General features: G+C 41.0%; 1 protein-coding gene across 3 annotated transcripts in view; it reads right to left on the bottom strand.

The window, feature by feature from the left end:
- Positions 1-12,000: 12,000 nt before the first annotated feature.
- Positions 12,001-16,242, bottom strand: part of OPCML (opioid binding protein/cell adhesion molecule like) — a 491,212-nt gene continuing 486,970 nt past the window's right edge. For all 3 annotated transcript variants that reach the window (XM_064577212.1, XM_054512191.1, XM_064577213.1), the window contains one exon: positions 12,001-12,143. In XM_064577212.1, coding sequence (XP_064433282.1) covers positions 12,043-12,143 — 101 coding nt within the window. In that variant the 3' untranslated portion in view covers positions 12,001-12,042. The remainder of the gene's footprint in view (positions 12,144-16,242) is intronic.

Raw genomic sequence — 16,242 nt, 5'->3', positions numbered from 1 at the left:
TGCCTACCCCTATGCACACTTTGCTACTGTTGTGATGTTATGTACCAGGGATGGGTCTGCTAAAATATCCTTAACCTGTGGACTGCACGGTGTGAAAACAAAAAACATATTCACAAGACGGTACTCTTCGCTTCCCCTGGCACCTTCCACTTCCTGTCTTACTCTCTTCCTCAGCAGTTTCAAGTTCCTTAAGGTAAGAATTAAGAGGAGGGAGGGGGCAGGTTGAGCGGTGCTGAAACTGCCCCCCGGTACAGATCAGCACAGGAAAGAGCAAGGCCGGGACGATCGAGGATTCTGTGAGTAACTCAACAAGGAACTGACGCCAAAGGGGACACATTCAAACAAGCAGACTGACTCAGGTGCTGGAGTCACTGTCACAGGAGATGGAAAATAGCAGACAAGGAGAAGTCACAAATGGGGCTGTCCGTGCTGCCTGCTGCGGCACTGAGACTGGGACCCCGGTTTCATCAAGAGAAGAGCCAGTGCCTTTGGAGCTCAGCCCCTCCGATGAGTCCCTTTTACTGTCCTAGCTGACTCAACCGTGCAGCTCTTTCTCTAATAAGCTGATTCCCCCGAGACCTTTACCCATAAAGAGACAGAAACTGAAGTAATCTGGTCTTGTAACCAGAGCAACCGTCCTTGCAAATCCACCGAGCAGGGAACAAGAGCGAGGGTGCAGGAGCAGGATCCATGGGTACTGCCAGCCTGCCTCCTCCCTCAGGGACAACCAACTCAGAGAGCACCCCACACCCTGCAGGACCCAGGCATCAGGGAATGAACAGACGTCCTCTGTGCATCTGCAGTTGGTTTGTTTATGCCCCAGCGACTGCGTGGAGGCATAGGAGAAAGGGGAGAAGGAAGTAGATATTATTTAACACGTAGAAGCTGGACACTTTTCTAGGTACTCTACATGTTTTATTTCATGTGATCTGAACAAAAAATCAGAGAATGTGGTATTTACGCAGAACCATCCCTTACACTTTGCCCTCTAGATTGTCATATGTGGTAGGGGTGCTAAGACGGAGCCAGAGAGTGAATGAAATAAATTCATTTATCAGCTACCTGCCTGTGCCAAGCCCCTATAGGCCAGGAACTTGCCAGCTACTTCCCCACTGCGCCCTCCCTCATACATCTCTCGGTGGTGTCACAGCGTAGGTATTACTAGTGCTACTTTGTAGATGAGGAAACTGAGGCTGCAAGAGATTGTGCTATAAACTCACAGGCACACAACCTGTCTATAGGAGAATCAGGATTTGAACCAAGTTCTTTAGCACTTGCAAGTCTGCTGCCTCACATCAGAGCAGCATATACTTATGGGCGCAAACTCACATGGCTCTGTGTTGACATAGACTGATAGATCCACCTGCTGAATCATGTTGCTGTGAGATGCAGCCAAACACCAATGGCTTTTTGAGAGATGCAGCCTCCCCTGGTCTTAGAAGGGCCTCTCTGGGATCATTGGGAGAAAAACTTGAACAGAGGTAGAATTATATTGATATCCTCGAGTCATTCAAATGGAATGTATTCCTCTTTGTGGTAGCTAACTGATGAGGTTTGGAAACTTAAGCACCTTTCGGAAATTTGTCTGCAAACAAGTGAGGATCAGATAATATGATAACACAAAGAGGACTTGCCTCACTGTAACATAATGGATGAATTGTAATAAAACACGTTCAAACATTCCCAGTGCCCGGCAATTCTCTCATCCTCCAGGGAAGAGTGGTTTGGCCCTTTGCAGTCGACTTGAGAAGGGCCAAATCCCATCTGGGTGGTGGGACAGCTGTGCCATTTCCCCCCTGCCTCGTTTAAATCATCTGTTACTTCCTGGCTGCCTAATCAGAGAACTGCTCTTCTACCCTTCTATCCCAACAAGCAATAAAAACAGTACCTTTGTAAGACAAAATCAAGATACAGAGGAAATGGAGGATGAGAAATGAATTGCAGATGATCCAAGGAGCTAGACTTCCTATGGAATTAAAGTGGAAGGCACAGGAAGGAAATCAGGCATCCCTTGTTGATGATGATGGATATGATTAGATGATTCAGGAACATGCTGATGGTGCTTAAACCTCTCCACCTGGAAGTTCTAAGGATGCTTGAAAACGCATATATCAAAAACTGGTTGGGACATCCTCCTCCTTCTAAGTTTTAGAATCATAGAGTGGTGCTATCTTCCACCCGGTTAGCTAAGTTAGAAACCTGGAATATTCCCCATATTTCACATTCCACATCACCCTATGCATCTAGTCCTTCTCATTTACCCCCTAAAAATCATCCCGGCTTGCCTGTTTCTTCTGAATACTCCTCATGATTTGTCGCCTGAATTATTTAAATTGCCCCTAAAACGTGTCTCCCTCGCCAGTTTGACCAATGCCCATTAATCCACTCTCTGGCACAGTGATCTTTCCAAATTGCAATCTGATCTAGCCACGCTTCTGATGAAATCCTTCTATGTCTCCCCTTTCTCTTTTAGGACAAATTCCAACATCTCATTCTTTCTTGTAAATTTTTTAAGGATCTCACCCCTGCATACCCATTCCACCTTGTCTCCTGTCATTCTGCCTTTGCCCTCACCTCTCTTGAGATAATCTACACATGCAGTTTCTTGACCTTGCTATGCTTCTCATGCCTGCATGGGTTCATCAAGGATGAGCCTCTGCGTCACTCACTTCTTCCCCTTCCCTCCCTTTTCTTAGCTAATTTCTTTTGCTTCTTTATGACTCACTTCTGAAAGTGTTCCTTGAGCCCTAGTGTCTGGTCATGAGCCCTCTACTGGGCACCTCTAGCACTTGAACAGTACCTACTATGTTGTGCTATAGTTTTAAATCCTCCACTGGACTGAGACCTTCTTGAAGATAGACACTCTGTCTCTCCTGTATGTATCCTCAGTACTTGTCAGATATTAGCTATCCAATACACATTTATTAGATTGGAATTTAAATTTTACTCTGTTGTTTTTAAAATTCCTGTGGGATACTACCAAAAATATTCCCACTTTCCAGATTTGCATCCTTGAATAATCTAGACTCAGAGATTTATTTCTCCTTTTTAAACTTCAACAAATAAATAACATATAAATATCCTTTTTTTGAAAGAAGCAAACATATTAAAATTAGATTTTGTAGAAGCTCAGGGAAGTGAAGGCATTGAGGGAAGGCTAAAGAAAAAATCAGAAGAAAAAGGTAATGTTTATTTTGCAACTAATATATACCACGTACTTTGTTAAACATCCTTACCTATTCATATCCAATAAGGTCACAGTCAATCTTCTGAGGTGGATATTATGACCACTGTTTTAATGAAGATAAGACTGAGGTCCACAGAGCGTAAGAAACTGGTCCAAGGCAACATAACTTGTAACTTGTGACATCAGAGTGTAAAGATAAGTTTCCCCAAACTACATTACACTATGTCTCCGAAGAGAAAATACGTGGTTTGAGTACATAAACTAAACAAAAGAAAACATGTCTTACGAGATACAGAAAATAATGAAGAGGCAAAAACTGTAAATGTTCTTACTTGTGAAATAAGAGATGCTGCTAAACATTTAAATGCAAATGAGCCAGGTATTCCATTCTAAATCCTTGAGTTCTAGGCAAGTCTAGTCTAGAGAAACTCAGTTTAGAGGAAACTATTCAGCAACTTCACACTTAATCTCCAACTCTTACTCTTCAAGTCTCTGATATGTCCACACTTCCAGTAATTATTTTCTCTTCCCCTCATCAAAAAGTCTTCTCGAGCTTTGAGATCCAATAGAAGACAGTATGTTTGATGATCCCACGTGGAAATGAACTTTTATATTCTAACCAGAGTTGACATTCTAGGTACTATGTCTCCCTCGCTGGGACATTTTGTGTCAACTTTACAATTCAGTAGTGTGGTTCTTTGGACATTTACAGTTGAACTCCTTTCATGGTACTCATTCATCCAACAGATATCATTCACACTGTCAATAAATACTTGAACACTGAATGTGCCCTGGTCCTGGTACCCCATTTATTTTCATAGCAATAGTCTGTTCACCATATCCACTGCCTATATTAGCTGTCTATCTTCCAGCTTTTCATCCCTAGGGGATAAAAGTAGCTTCCTAATCATTTCCCAATATTTGCTTCCACTACACTCATTTTCTCATATCTGTATCATAATACTTGCAAAATTATACTGTAATTTTCTTTTTATATAGCTGTTTTCACATCTTAGATTTGAGCTCCTTAAGGGGAGTTCCTCACTAAATGCAATGCATGAACAAATGAATAAATGGAAAAAAATTAAGAAAAAAAAAGGATTTTCTACTGATCAAATGAACATGTTCCATGAAAGTAGTATCATTTGTAGTTTGAAGGTTTTGGCTTCCAAAACTGATCATAAGATTTGGTACCAATTAACACCCCCTTCCAAATTTTCATCAAAATAATTTATCCAACAGAAAATCAAAGAGAAAAGAAGGCATAGTTGCCAGTTGAGGTCTCTCCTGTTTGTTTCTTCAGCCATTTGTTTTGTTCATTGAAAGACTGCATTCCCAGTGTTAGAAAATTAAACATCGACATATGCTCATCTGGGTGTTTCCACTCTGCTCCCAATTCTCCATTCTTTTCTTACTGTAACACAACCTGATTGATAGGGAAAAAGTATGCCCTTAATATATTTCCTAAAGCCCTTCTCTCTATATATGTTTTTAATAGGGTGTATTTTTGGTGAAGATAACAAAAACGTATCCAATCATTTAGCTGCCGTGCTTAAGAATACCTAGATAGAGCCTCCCTTGCCGAATGAAGAGATAACAGCAAAGATTTTCATTACCTTGAAGTGGCTTGGTAAATAGGTATTTCTGCCAAAGGCTAGTTGGAGGATGCTTGGTGGATGGATTGACAGGTAAGGGAAAGATAGATGGTTTAAATAAATAGATGGGGACAGTAATATGATGGAAGTGCATGAGAATATAGATAGAATAAAGGTTAGATAAATGGGGAAATAATATGTGAATGAAGAGGTGAGTGGTTTGCTAATGGAAGAATAAATTGGTACACAGAAGACTGATGGAGCTGAGTGGCCAGATGGAATGAAAGACCAATGAATGTCTATGCCAGCAGGAGAGCCAATAGATGGGTAAATGCTGTGGTATGAACAGAAGCAGGAGACTGTCAGGTGTGGATGAGAAGAGGATGATTAAAAAGAAGAAGAAAAAGGAGGCAGTAAAGGGGAGCACTAAAGGTATTAAGATGATAAGGGGAACTGGAATTTGTTTCCCTGATAAGTTATAATTTTACAATGAGTCTGAGGAAACTGGAAACTCTCAATCATTGGTACCACCATTTCCTTGGTATTTTAATTTATGAAGAACATGACCTAGTCTATCGAGTTCTCTGTGTTCCATCCCCTGTGGCGGAGACTGAGTTTTAAAAGTTTGGAAATGAGCCCTTGTCTACCTAGGAACCCAATAAGAAATAAGCCTCATAAATCTAGCTCAGGGTCTTGGCCAGAGGAGATAGCCATGCTGTAAAGTCAACTGAAGAATTTCAACTCACTTTCTGCTGAATTCCAAAACTATTAATTAACCTTTGGCCATAGGCCTTATTTGGGGGTAGTCGTGATAAATCCAGTTGTTGAAAGAGAAACAAAAACTGCCCTGAGAATTTTGAACTAGAACTTACCATCACGTATAAATTCAAAATTGATGCAGATGAGGAATCAAAGAGAAGCAAGGTCAAGTGTCCAGTCCAACATCATATATTTAGTTAATGGCCAAACTAGGAAGGGTTAGCTGATGTATAAAGATGAGCTAGCTAAGTTGTAAGAAACAGGTTAATATCCATTCCCTCAGAAAAGCAGATGGGCGTGTGATGAAGGTAGAGGTGTTGGAGTTTTCTTGAAAGAGAAGTCTGTTTCAGAAAAGGCAATCAGAGGAAGGGAACTTCTTCTCCAGGTCACTTTCTTAGGCTATTTCCCATATGTTTACAATAATAAACCTAAGATGGAGAGACAATCCAATGAAATACACTTTTAATAATAAATGTATAGCATAGTCACCATATTTTCTCATACTTACTCTTGTCAAAATGTTTCTTAATTCAGTGGATTCAAACCACAGGAACTGTTAAGGAGTGTCCAAACTGAGCAGAATCTGGTAATTATTTTTCTGAAACTTCTTTTCTGATTTCATTTTAGCTTAGGTCAATAAATAATTTAGACTTTGAGGCTGCAGCTACATTTTATATTACTTGTAAATGGCATAGATATTAGATATATAGGTATAATATGGAAAATACCTAGAATGCCTTCTACTCTGTGTGTGTGTGTGAGAGAGAGAGAGAGAGAGAGAGAGAGAGTGGGGAGGCTACTCAGTTTTCTGACTACATCACTCCCCAAAGCCTATACACACATATGAGAGAAGCATATGGGAAAAGCATAGCCTGCTTTTCTCTCAGTAAGATGTCCTAATAAACAGCCCCCCAAAAGTTACAAATTTCTTCGAACTTTATTGATACACTGCACAATCACAACCATCTCGTATTCATCCTGAATTAGAAAAGGTTACAACTACAATGTAACATGCACAAAATTCAGGTAGTATATTCACCCTTAATACAATTATTGACAGAAACCAAGTCTTCATTGATTTTTGAAGGAAAAAATAAGAAAGAAAATAAAAGAAAAAGAACTCTAGAAGTTATACTCTTGTATCATGTGATAATTTTTTAAAGCATTTTAACATAGATTTATTTCAAGGATAATTGTGAGAATGGGCACACCCATCGTCTGACACAGCTATAATGGCACCATTGATAAGTCATAATTTTTTTTAATCTAGAGGACTCTGAAATTGACAGATACATTTTCGTACACCCACACGTTCCTCACAACTGCACTTTACATGTCACAAAAGTTTTTGAATGATTAAAAATGCTCCCTTTAACTAACACAAGGGCAGCTATTACTTATCATTGCTATTATTGATATCCTTATAAATCTGCCAGTAACGTAGAATGTGGCCCTAGAAGGATAGTAGAGGGTTCACAATCTTTCTTTCTCCACTCAGTGGCGTGGAACAACTGTATGCCTTTAAAAGGGCACCATTGAAAGAAACAAAAAGGAAGCTATTTCAAAATACTGGAAATGAGGTTTAGCTGCTTACTTTCAGGGTGAAGACAATGGCGCCTAATTAAATCCACTCCACATTCCTTTGGACTCTGAGGATCCTGCACCTGAAGGCTAAATTGCATTGGTTCAGCTCTGTCTTTCTGCCCCATCTTTTAATTGCAACCTATTTCTTCCTCCTTTCATTTACTTCTCTTCTCTAAGTAAGAAATGAGGGAAATGAGACTGGCATTTTTATTTGTTTGCTTTTAGTGATCATTAGTAGTTCTCATCCTATGGTATCTTTTGAAAATGTTGCCTTCCTAGTTACACACCTGTGAAGTTTTACTGCGACTGCTCAAACTTATTTGTCTTAAAATCAAAAGGGAATCTTTGGATAGCAGAAGAGGAGATTGGGTGTAAGTTTCTAAGAATAGAGCCTGTGTGAAACAAAAAGAAAACATTCTCACAATTGGAGAAAAAGATAAAAAAGTGAATTTGCCAACGGGAAGAATTTTATGCCCCTTCCCCAATTCCAAAGAGATTAAACTTTACTTAAAAAATTTTTGAGGGGACGCCTGGGTGGTTCAGTCATTAAGCGTCTGCCTTCAGCTAGGGTCATGATCCCAGGGTCCTGGGATCCAGCCCCGCCTCGGGCTCCCTACTCAGCAGGAAGCCTGCTTCTCCCTCTCCTGCTCCCCCTGCTTGTATTCCTGCTCTCACTGTCTCTCTGTCAAATAAATAAATAAAATCTTAAAAAAATAAAAATTAAAAATTTTTGAGGGGGTAGATGGGGAGGGGAGGTAGGCTGGTTCCAGGTGAGGACTCACGGTCAAATTGGAAAAGATGACCCCACACCCATATCCCACTTCAACTTCAGCCATTACTCCCCTCCTTCTACCGATGGGGCTTATGACATCCATACACAACTACAGAGGAGCAAATAACTTCCTTTGGCACTAGAAGTGCCAACCACAACTAGAGCTTTCCATTTATATCCACTCCTGATGCAATGGCAGTGATAAGCTTTCTTTGAGATTGACTGCTCACTTTGAGGTTCTCTGCTTTTTTCACAAAAAGAGTCCTTCCAACATAAGTAGAACATGCTAGCACCTCCACATTGAGAGCAAGTTGACTGGATCCATGCAGAAAGAGGACCTTACATTTAGCCTCAGCTGTGAAGTTTCTGGAGTCCCAAAGCATACTTCCCACCCAGGTTTTGAGAAGGAGCTGCCCAACCTGTGGAATGTATCAACTAGTATGAGGCACAGCTTTTAGGGGACAAAGACTAAGCCCTCTTTTTGATACAAAGCCTTACCTTTCCTTCTGTTCCACCGAGCACAATTGCAGCAGAACAGACGTATACAAGGCCCTCTGCATAACATACGTGCGTGTTTTGACCACTGCTCACTTATACGTCCCCTCTCCCCCAGTTAAAACAAGAATGAGAAAAATTAAACACACTTGCTTAGACTTGCAGATGACTGTATCAGGCACTTGACATTAAACCACCAAAAAACAAGCTTGGCCAGAGCCTTAACACTAGCATTTTCATTGGCATTACTTTGGTGGAAATACATATTAATTGTGTTTTGGGAAGGGGGAAGGTTTCAGAGTAACTACGTGGTTGCATTTCTCTCACCTAATCTCCTGATAAGCCTTAGTTGGTTTCCTTCCCATGTGGAAAGCCTATGAAGAGTCATAAGTTGTTCAGAGTTTTGCTTATCTTCTTTATAGCCCCGGCCCCTATCCCTTATCATTGGCACCTCGAAAAAAATCTATCCAGCAGGCTTTGTCCATCTACCCTCCACGGGAGATTGAAAAAGCATGTGAGTGTGGAGATTGTCTTTAGTAAGCATTTGATGTTCTAAGTGCTTCAAACGTTGGGCGACGGCTACTCCTCTATGGAGCCATCCCCACGAAAGCAACCCAGACAACACAGAAGCTGGAGGACGTCTAAAGAGCTGAAGAGCCGTTTTCTTTCCTAGTGCCCAGTTTCCTTGGGTCTTATTTACTTGGTTTTCTTGATCCCAGACAGATGAGGATTGACTGTAGGATTTTTTCCCCTCTGAAACCTGGCTGGAATAGGCAATCACCAGAAATGTTTCCTGATACCCAGTGGAAGAAGGCAGCGCAGAGTTCCATAGTTACACTGAGACCCAGCCTTATTATTGTATTCAACCAGTTCTGGCGATCTTCCTGGTCAAATAAGGATGGGTCCCTTCCTCTAGAACAAGTCTTGGCATGAAGAACACGTAGAGCTTGTCCACTTCAAGCGCTGTGTTCTCCAAGACCATCCACTCCCCAGAGCCTCCACATTTATTTTACTCCAAAGTAACACATTTATTATCAGTAGAACACTCAAATGACACACTGAATTCCCATACAATGTCTGACACCAACCCGACTCCAGGTGCTGAACGTGATGACAGATCTGAAACATTGATGTCTGACCTTTAATTCTGACTTTGCGTCTGCTCCTGATTGTCCCTGGAACTTGGAATCAATACACTGCTTTTGGCACGTCATTTATGTTCCAGAATCTGGCTCCTGGCAGCTCACTAGGAAATGCAGATGTCTGTTTACAGCTGGCAAATGTAATATTAATTCCACTTGTACCAGCTCCAACTTTTATGAAAGTGCCTAGCTTTTTGTATGCCAAGACTGCCTACCTTTGAATTTGTGTATCTATTTATGCATGTATATATATCTAAGAATATATTCCCCGTCTGTGTATGTCATGTTCATGTGCCATTATGGACAAAACAAAGAAGCCATTTATATTGGAGGAAGAAGATCAATTAAGCATTTAGAGAACGGAGCTCTATAAAGCTCGTATTTATTTAGACTGTGGACCTGAAAGTTTTCCAACTGAGGCAGGGCAGGTCTGTGAGACAGTCACCATTGATGCTTTTTCTCATCCTCTCAGTAGGTCAGTCCTTGTGGTACAGGTAAAGAGGGGCACAACTTTGCATGGTTTTCAATGCCGTTCTCTCAGATTATAGGCACCCTTGCTGTCTGAGTCCTTCTTGTCCCAGGAGATGATGCAAAAAAGTCCAGTCAGCTCTTATTTGTCTGCTGGATCTGATTTGAACATGGAACACTGAGGACAATCTTCCCCAGAGCCACTGGAGAAGCGGCCTATATCAGAGGAAATTGTGTGTCATTTACACATTCTCCTCCTGTTTGCAGTGTTGTGTTAATCAAGTGCTTGGAAATTAAGTCAGTTGCTCAAGTGCCCTCAGCTCAGAAGAGCTTCCTGAAACAAATACCAGAGTTGTCAACACACCCGCCATGTAATTGGCTTCCATCAGCTTTATACTGGATAGTTTTCAAACAGATTAAACCAAAACTGGAACAGGGAGGAGACAATAGCTGAAGTCATTGCACTCAGACAGGTGGACTGCTCTCGTCACACTACAGGGACAGATATGTGTTTTCTCTCTATGTTCTTGCTATTAAGAAAAGCCAGCCGTGGAGTAAGTCCCATGGGTTCCTGACATACACTCTCTTGAAAGGCTGAGAGAAACATGAAGCTTGCCACCTTGGTCCTTCAAGTGTGAAAGGAAAAAAAAAAAAAAGAGCCCACAGTATTGATCAAGGCTTTTCCAGGGCTGATATGCTTCCCAAGAAGATGCTTTTGGAAACACAGTCTCTTCTGGGAATAGTGAGTGACTGATCCTTAGATTGCTACTTTGGTCCATCTGTTAACTACTTTGGATGGATAGGATACCACATTCCAAAGAGTCCTTGACATATTGCTTTTCTATGTTGTTAGCCTGTGAGACCACTGGCTTTCATAAGAAAGTCGATAGGTATTTTTGAAGATGCCAATGTCTGCTGAAGGTAGAGTAGAAATGAATACAATGGAATAGACATGATATGATTAGAAATTAATATGGTGATGAATTGATAGTATTAGGGAAAGAAATAGAAAGAAGTGTTAGATAATTACATTGATAGATTGATAAACAGTAAATAGATTGCTACAGAGGAAAATGGGTGGGTAGATAATTGGAGGGAGAGATAAATCAAACAATTGAGTAGATGGATAACCGTATAATTGCTTCAATAGCTTGATAAACCCTAAATAATCAGCCATCTATGGATCATTCTTTTTTTTTTTTTTATGAGTTAGACAACATTTTTTAAAGAGTCATCTATGGATCATTTTTTTTTTATGAGTTAGACAACATTTTTTAAAGAGTACTATCCTCAAAGTGCTTCCCCCTTTTTTGGTCAAGTGACTTCTAAACTTTTACTTTTGGGTTGTGTGCATAGCCCCAAACCTTTAATCCCTATAGCTGATGGAGAAAGCTAATAGGGCAGAGTGGCTAGAGAAGGAGATAAGAAAAAAAAAAAAATATATATATATATAGAGAGAGATGGATATGGGTATATTGAGATATCTTCCCAGAAAGAAAGGATGTGAACCCGAATGTAATTAGATAATAATAAGCATGGAGGGAGGGATATGTACATTATAATAAGGAAAATGGCCCAAAGCTTAAAAGACACAGATAATAGGACACTTGGATATAACTCTTGCTGTGCACTACATTATAAGTCAAGTTGTGTCTTCAGGGTGTTTATCATGAGGCACGTTTTTGCCCAAATGGAGCTTACGGTTTGGTGTGTGGGGGAAAGGGAGGCTGGTAGTGAGGATGATGAGGAGAGGAGCAGAGGAAAGGGAAAGGCCAAGGTAGCAGGGACAGATTCCATTTTTGGACACACCAGTGAATGATTATCCTACACATGGTAGAACTTTGCCCACCCCTCCTCCCAACCCCACTCATTCAAACTGGAGAAAAAAAATCAAATAAATCAACCCCCCCGCAAAAAAAAATCAAGAAGAACAACAGAAACAAACAAACAAAAAGCCCAAACTGGTTTGCCCTCCGCAGTGTAGATTAAAGTCTGTGATATGGAGAAGCAGGCGTTGCTCAGAGGACCTATGATTTCTTATCAAAACTTGATGAAGAAGTGGGCAAAGAGGGTCCCTGATAGCCAGAGACAAGCCAGTGCTCTAGAAGCCGAGTTTACACCATCAATGACTGCTCCAGGCCCTGTGTAGGGGAAAGAGAGACAGATCCATTAGCATGCACCCAAAGGGTACCATACTTATTCCCTGATAAGCATATATATATATATATATACATGCTTCTCTGTGAGCATCCCCCCATCTCCCACGTCCCACCATTGATCCTTCCAAATCAGGACAAATGGAAAACATTTAGTGGGAGTATTTAGAAACCCAAAAGGGCAACTCACTGAAGTACCTTAACCACTATAGCCTGCTCTCAAAGGGTTTAAAAAATAAAAGGGGTAGAGGAGGGCCTCTCTGAAGGCTGGAAAGAAGACTCTGTGTTCTGTTCAAATTGACACCTAATGGTGTGGCCTGATGGACTTCTCCCTCTACCCTTTCTTCTGGTCTCTCTGGCACTTTACATGCCCTAGTGAGTCACCCATGCTCCACTGTAAAACAAGACCATCGAGTCACAAGTGTTGCTCCTTTCACTTCCCTTGCCACCCTCAAGAAGACAAATCACATGAAGTGGGATTGCCCTAGCCTGTTCTAAGGACCCAGAGCATGTGTATCAGGATCTAATTCACCTCTGCATTCCTCCATCACCTTTATTTGCAAGCCATAAGAATTTGGAGTCATAAGCAAGACCAGCAGCTAGCAAGCAGAGAATATTCCAGGGAATGTGGAATTAAATATAAGACAGGGGTTAAGAAGTCATCCAGAGGTATTCCTGTAGAGCCAGTGAGAAAGAAAAGGAGCTGCAGACAAGACAAGCATGCCTCTTTTGGCCTCTTAAGCCAGGACTTCCTTTGCTTTCAGAAGTAAATAGGCTTATTGGAAATAAGCATGATTACTTTAAGAAGCATAGTTGGTGCAGGGTCTCCTCAAAACAGAACCATAGTCATTTGGCTGGCTTGTCAGTGTGATAGTGTGGATCCCTGCCTTGCCTAGGAAGAGGCTGGTGCTAACCTTTTGCTTGGGGAAGTATAGGCCTCTCACTTCAGCAATGAGCATGTAACTGTTCCAAGTCCAGGGATTTCCATATGGATACTTTTTCTTCCTCTGGTTTCCAATGTACACAATTCTCCTATTGACTAAAGATTCACATTTACTTTCTGGCTTGAGAGTCTGGCTCATACTGCTGTGCATTTTTGTTATAGAGTATTCACAGACAAGGGCAGGATCCAGGCATGAGCCAAGTGCTATCATCCCCATGAAGGTTCCATACACATTTACGAAAAGTAGCCTGACTCTGGGGCCTCCATCAGTCAAGACATATATCTTAAAGAACCATACTGGCCTACAGAATGTACTGAGTTGAAAAATGCCCAAGTTGGAGCTCAAAATAATTCTCTATATTATCTTCTTCAAAAGATAAATGATATAGGTGTTTTAATGAGTTTATAAAGAAATGAACAATGCAGATTTGTTAGACATATATGTTTCTATAAAAGACATATATGTTTCTATATCTATCTATAGACAGATACTTTTATAGAAACATGTTTAACGAATCTGCATCACTCATTTCTTTATAAACTCATTAAAACATCTAAATCATTTATCTTTTGAAGAAGATAGAGAGGACTTACATTAAACTAGTTATATGTGTGTGTGTCTTTGTCTAATTCATGATGCTGACATTAACTTAAGAAACAACTGAAGACCTAATAAGCCCCACTCTAGAGAGACAGAGAGCTTTAGTGTAGGAATCACTTTATTCCAAGTTCTACTAGTGTATTTAAGCGTTGCTTTGGATGTCATGCTACCAGCACAAGGTTGGATATAGCTAAAACAAAGCAGAAAAAAGCAGTATATGAGGAAGGCAAAGCATGAACGGTGAGGTACAGAGAGAGAAGGAGGCAGAATCATAAAGAGAAATGAGTATTTCTGGTGCTGTGTGGCAGTTGCAATAAGATGTTCATTACTGATCAGGCAGAGGGTTTATAACCACAGTTAAACTTCAGTTGAGTGTTCCACAGAATGGAAACCGTGAGGGTGACTTAGCAGGCATAAAGCCTGCTCAGCTTGCTTAGGATGATGATGGTAACATGTATTTACATTGTGCTCTCTGTGTGGCAAGTGTGATTCTAAATGCTAAACAAATATTAGCTCATTTAATCTTCACAAAATGCTACGAGCTATGCACTAGCCATGGCATTCCCATTTTATAAATGGAGAAACTAAAGAACAGAGCAGTTAAGTACTCTGTTATGGTCACCCAACTTATACACAGGGCTGGATTAGAACAGAGTCACTCTGTCTATAAAGTCTGTACCCTGGATTGTTACAACTCGACTTCCTTTCTGTGGAAAATGACCCCTTGTGCATGTTTTCCAAGGACCACAGCAATACATAGTGAGAGGAATAACTGGCTAGGAATCTGGAGACCCAGTTTCTCTATGTGATTCTGCTGCTCCCTAGCTGACTGGCACCCCCTCTCTGGCCTTCGCTCTCCCATCTACAAAAGGAGAAGAGGTGAGATTGATGACCTAAGGCCTTTCTCCTATTAGCATTTTGAGTTATTGTATGAATGGAGACTCTACATCTGGTGCTAGAAGGGACAGCTGGTGAGCAGCCAGATGGCCCTTTCCAGTTGGTACAAAACCATCACCACTCTGGGTTTTTGCACCTCAGCGTGTCATCTCCTAAGAGAACAAGAGGCCACCAAACATTCTTGGGCCCCCAGATTTTCTTTTCTGTGGTCACGTTCTCTATGCAGCTTCAAGAAGTTTATTCTTCAGCAGGTTTGAGGAGATCTGCTTAAACGTATCAGAAAATATGGCAATTTAATCCCAAAGTGCTTTTAGTCAGTCAATCTATGAGCAATGGCTGAGCTAGTCTGACCAATGAGTTAGTCTAATCCAATATAACAGAGATTAAAATTAGCATCACTTTCCTCATATGGATCCTGCACACATATGGCAGCTGGGCTAAATGCCAGGACAGCAACGGACCTATAGGAAGGCTCTTGGATTTTGTTCAGAGCAGGAAATGAGACTCACATCTGTGTACCACTCTCTAAGTTGGAGGAATGTGCGATAAAAGCCATCAGCTATGAACTGATTTTTTAATTACATCATTGCAGTAACCCTGATTCTACTATTAATGAGGAAAATAAAGCATTTAGTTTGTGTCTCTCCCTTAGGGTTTCTGTATGGTAAGGTCACTCACCTGATTAGTCATGTGCTTCTTTGTGCTTTAATATAGATTACCACTGCTCAGCTAATTGGTGTGGTTCCATGAATACTCAGGGCTCACTTTTGGTCCCTTAGTCTGGTAGGAGGCTTTTGCAAATGTTACCTCAATGAATCTGTTAAGGGAAGGGCATGCTACTGGAGGAACACTTCCCCTGAGCTGAGCAGTGGTAGTACTAAAGCTTGAACACACATCCTCATATATCAAGTTGACTATGGTTTTCCTATACCTTGGTTTCTTCAGGTAACAACAGCTACATTGACTTCTCCAAGTGCTTGGTACCCAAGATAATACTAGCTTTAATTTCAATAAACATGGTCAGGAATTCAAGTGGTGCTTTCCTCCTCCTTCTCCTTCTCCTCCTCTTACTTTTCCTCCTCCACATCCTTCTTGGTGGAAATAGGGAGAAAGTTAGTTCTTATTTGAACTTAGAATCCAGGATTAGGAAACATGAAGTGAATTTTCAATTGTGTGTTCTACTACAGAAAACTAACCCTGAAATGTATCTGGATGAAGGACAAGGGTTGGAAGGAAATATGGGACCGAACATCTAAGGAGCAGTGTCCCTGAATGAACAGGTAGAGTAGACATCTTCTATGAACATTAGGAAAGGTTTTGGATGCATCTGTACCCCTTGGCTTTGCTCTGTTGTCTTTGCAGCCCTAAACATCCTTTGGGGTAAAGTCAATGACCACTGTAAAAGTGTACTAATCCTGGCAACTTTGGAATCAGACCAATATGGGTTTAAATCCTGACTCTGTGGTGTACCAGCTGTGATCTCATACAAGGTACTTTCAGTTGTCTTACTGAAAATAGAGGTAATAATACCGAGTTTACAGGATAAAGAGTCAGAGTGATTAGTACAGTACCTGGTACAATGTAGTCATGTGATCATGGGAACCACCACTGTAGAGCTTCCACACCCCCCACCTTCCACGTCT

This window comes from Mirounga angustirostris, unplaced genomic scaffold, assembly GCF_029215605.1.
Source record: "Mirounga angustirostris isolate CCGP_5_RB_7025 unplaced genomic scaffold, mMirAng1.0.hap1 SCAF_13, whole genome shotgun sequence".
NCBI lineage: Eukaryota > Metazoa > Chordata > Mammalia > Carnivora > Phocidae > Mirounga > Mirounga angustirostris.
This window is presented reverse-complemented; position numbering and strand designations above follow the sequence as displayed.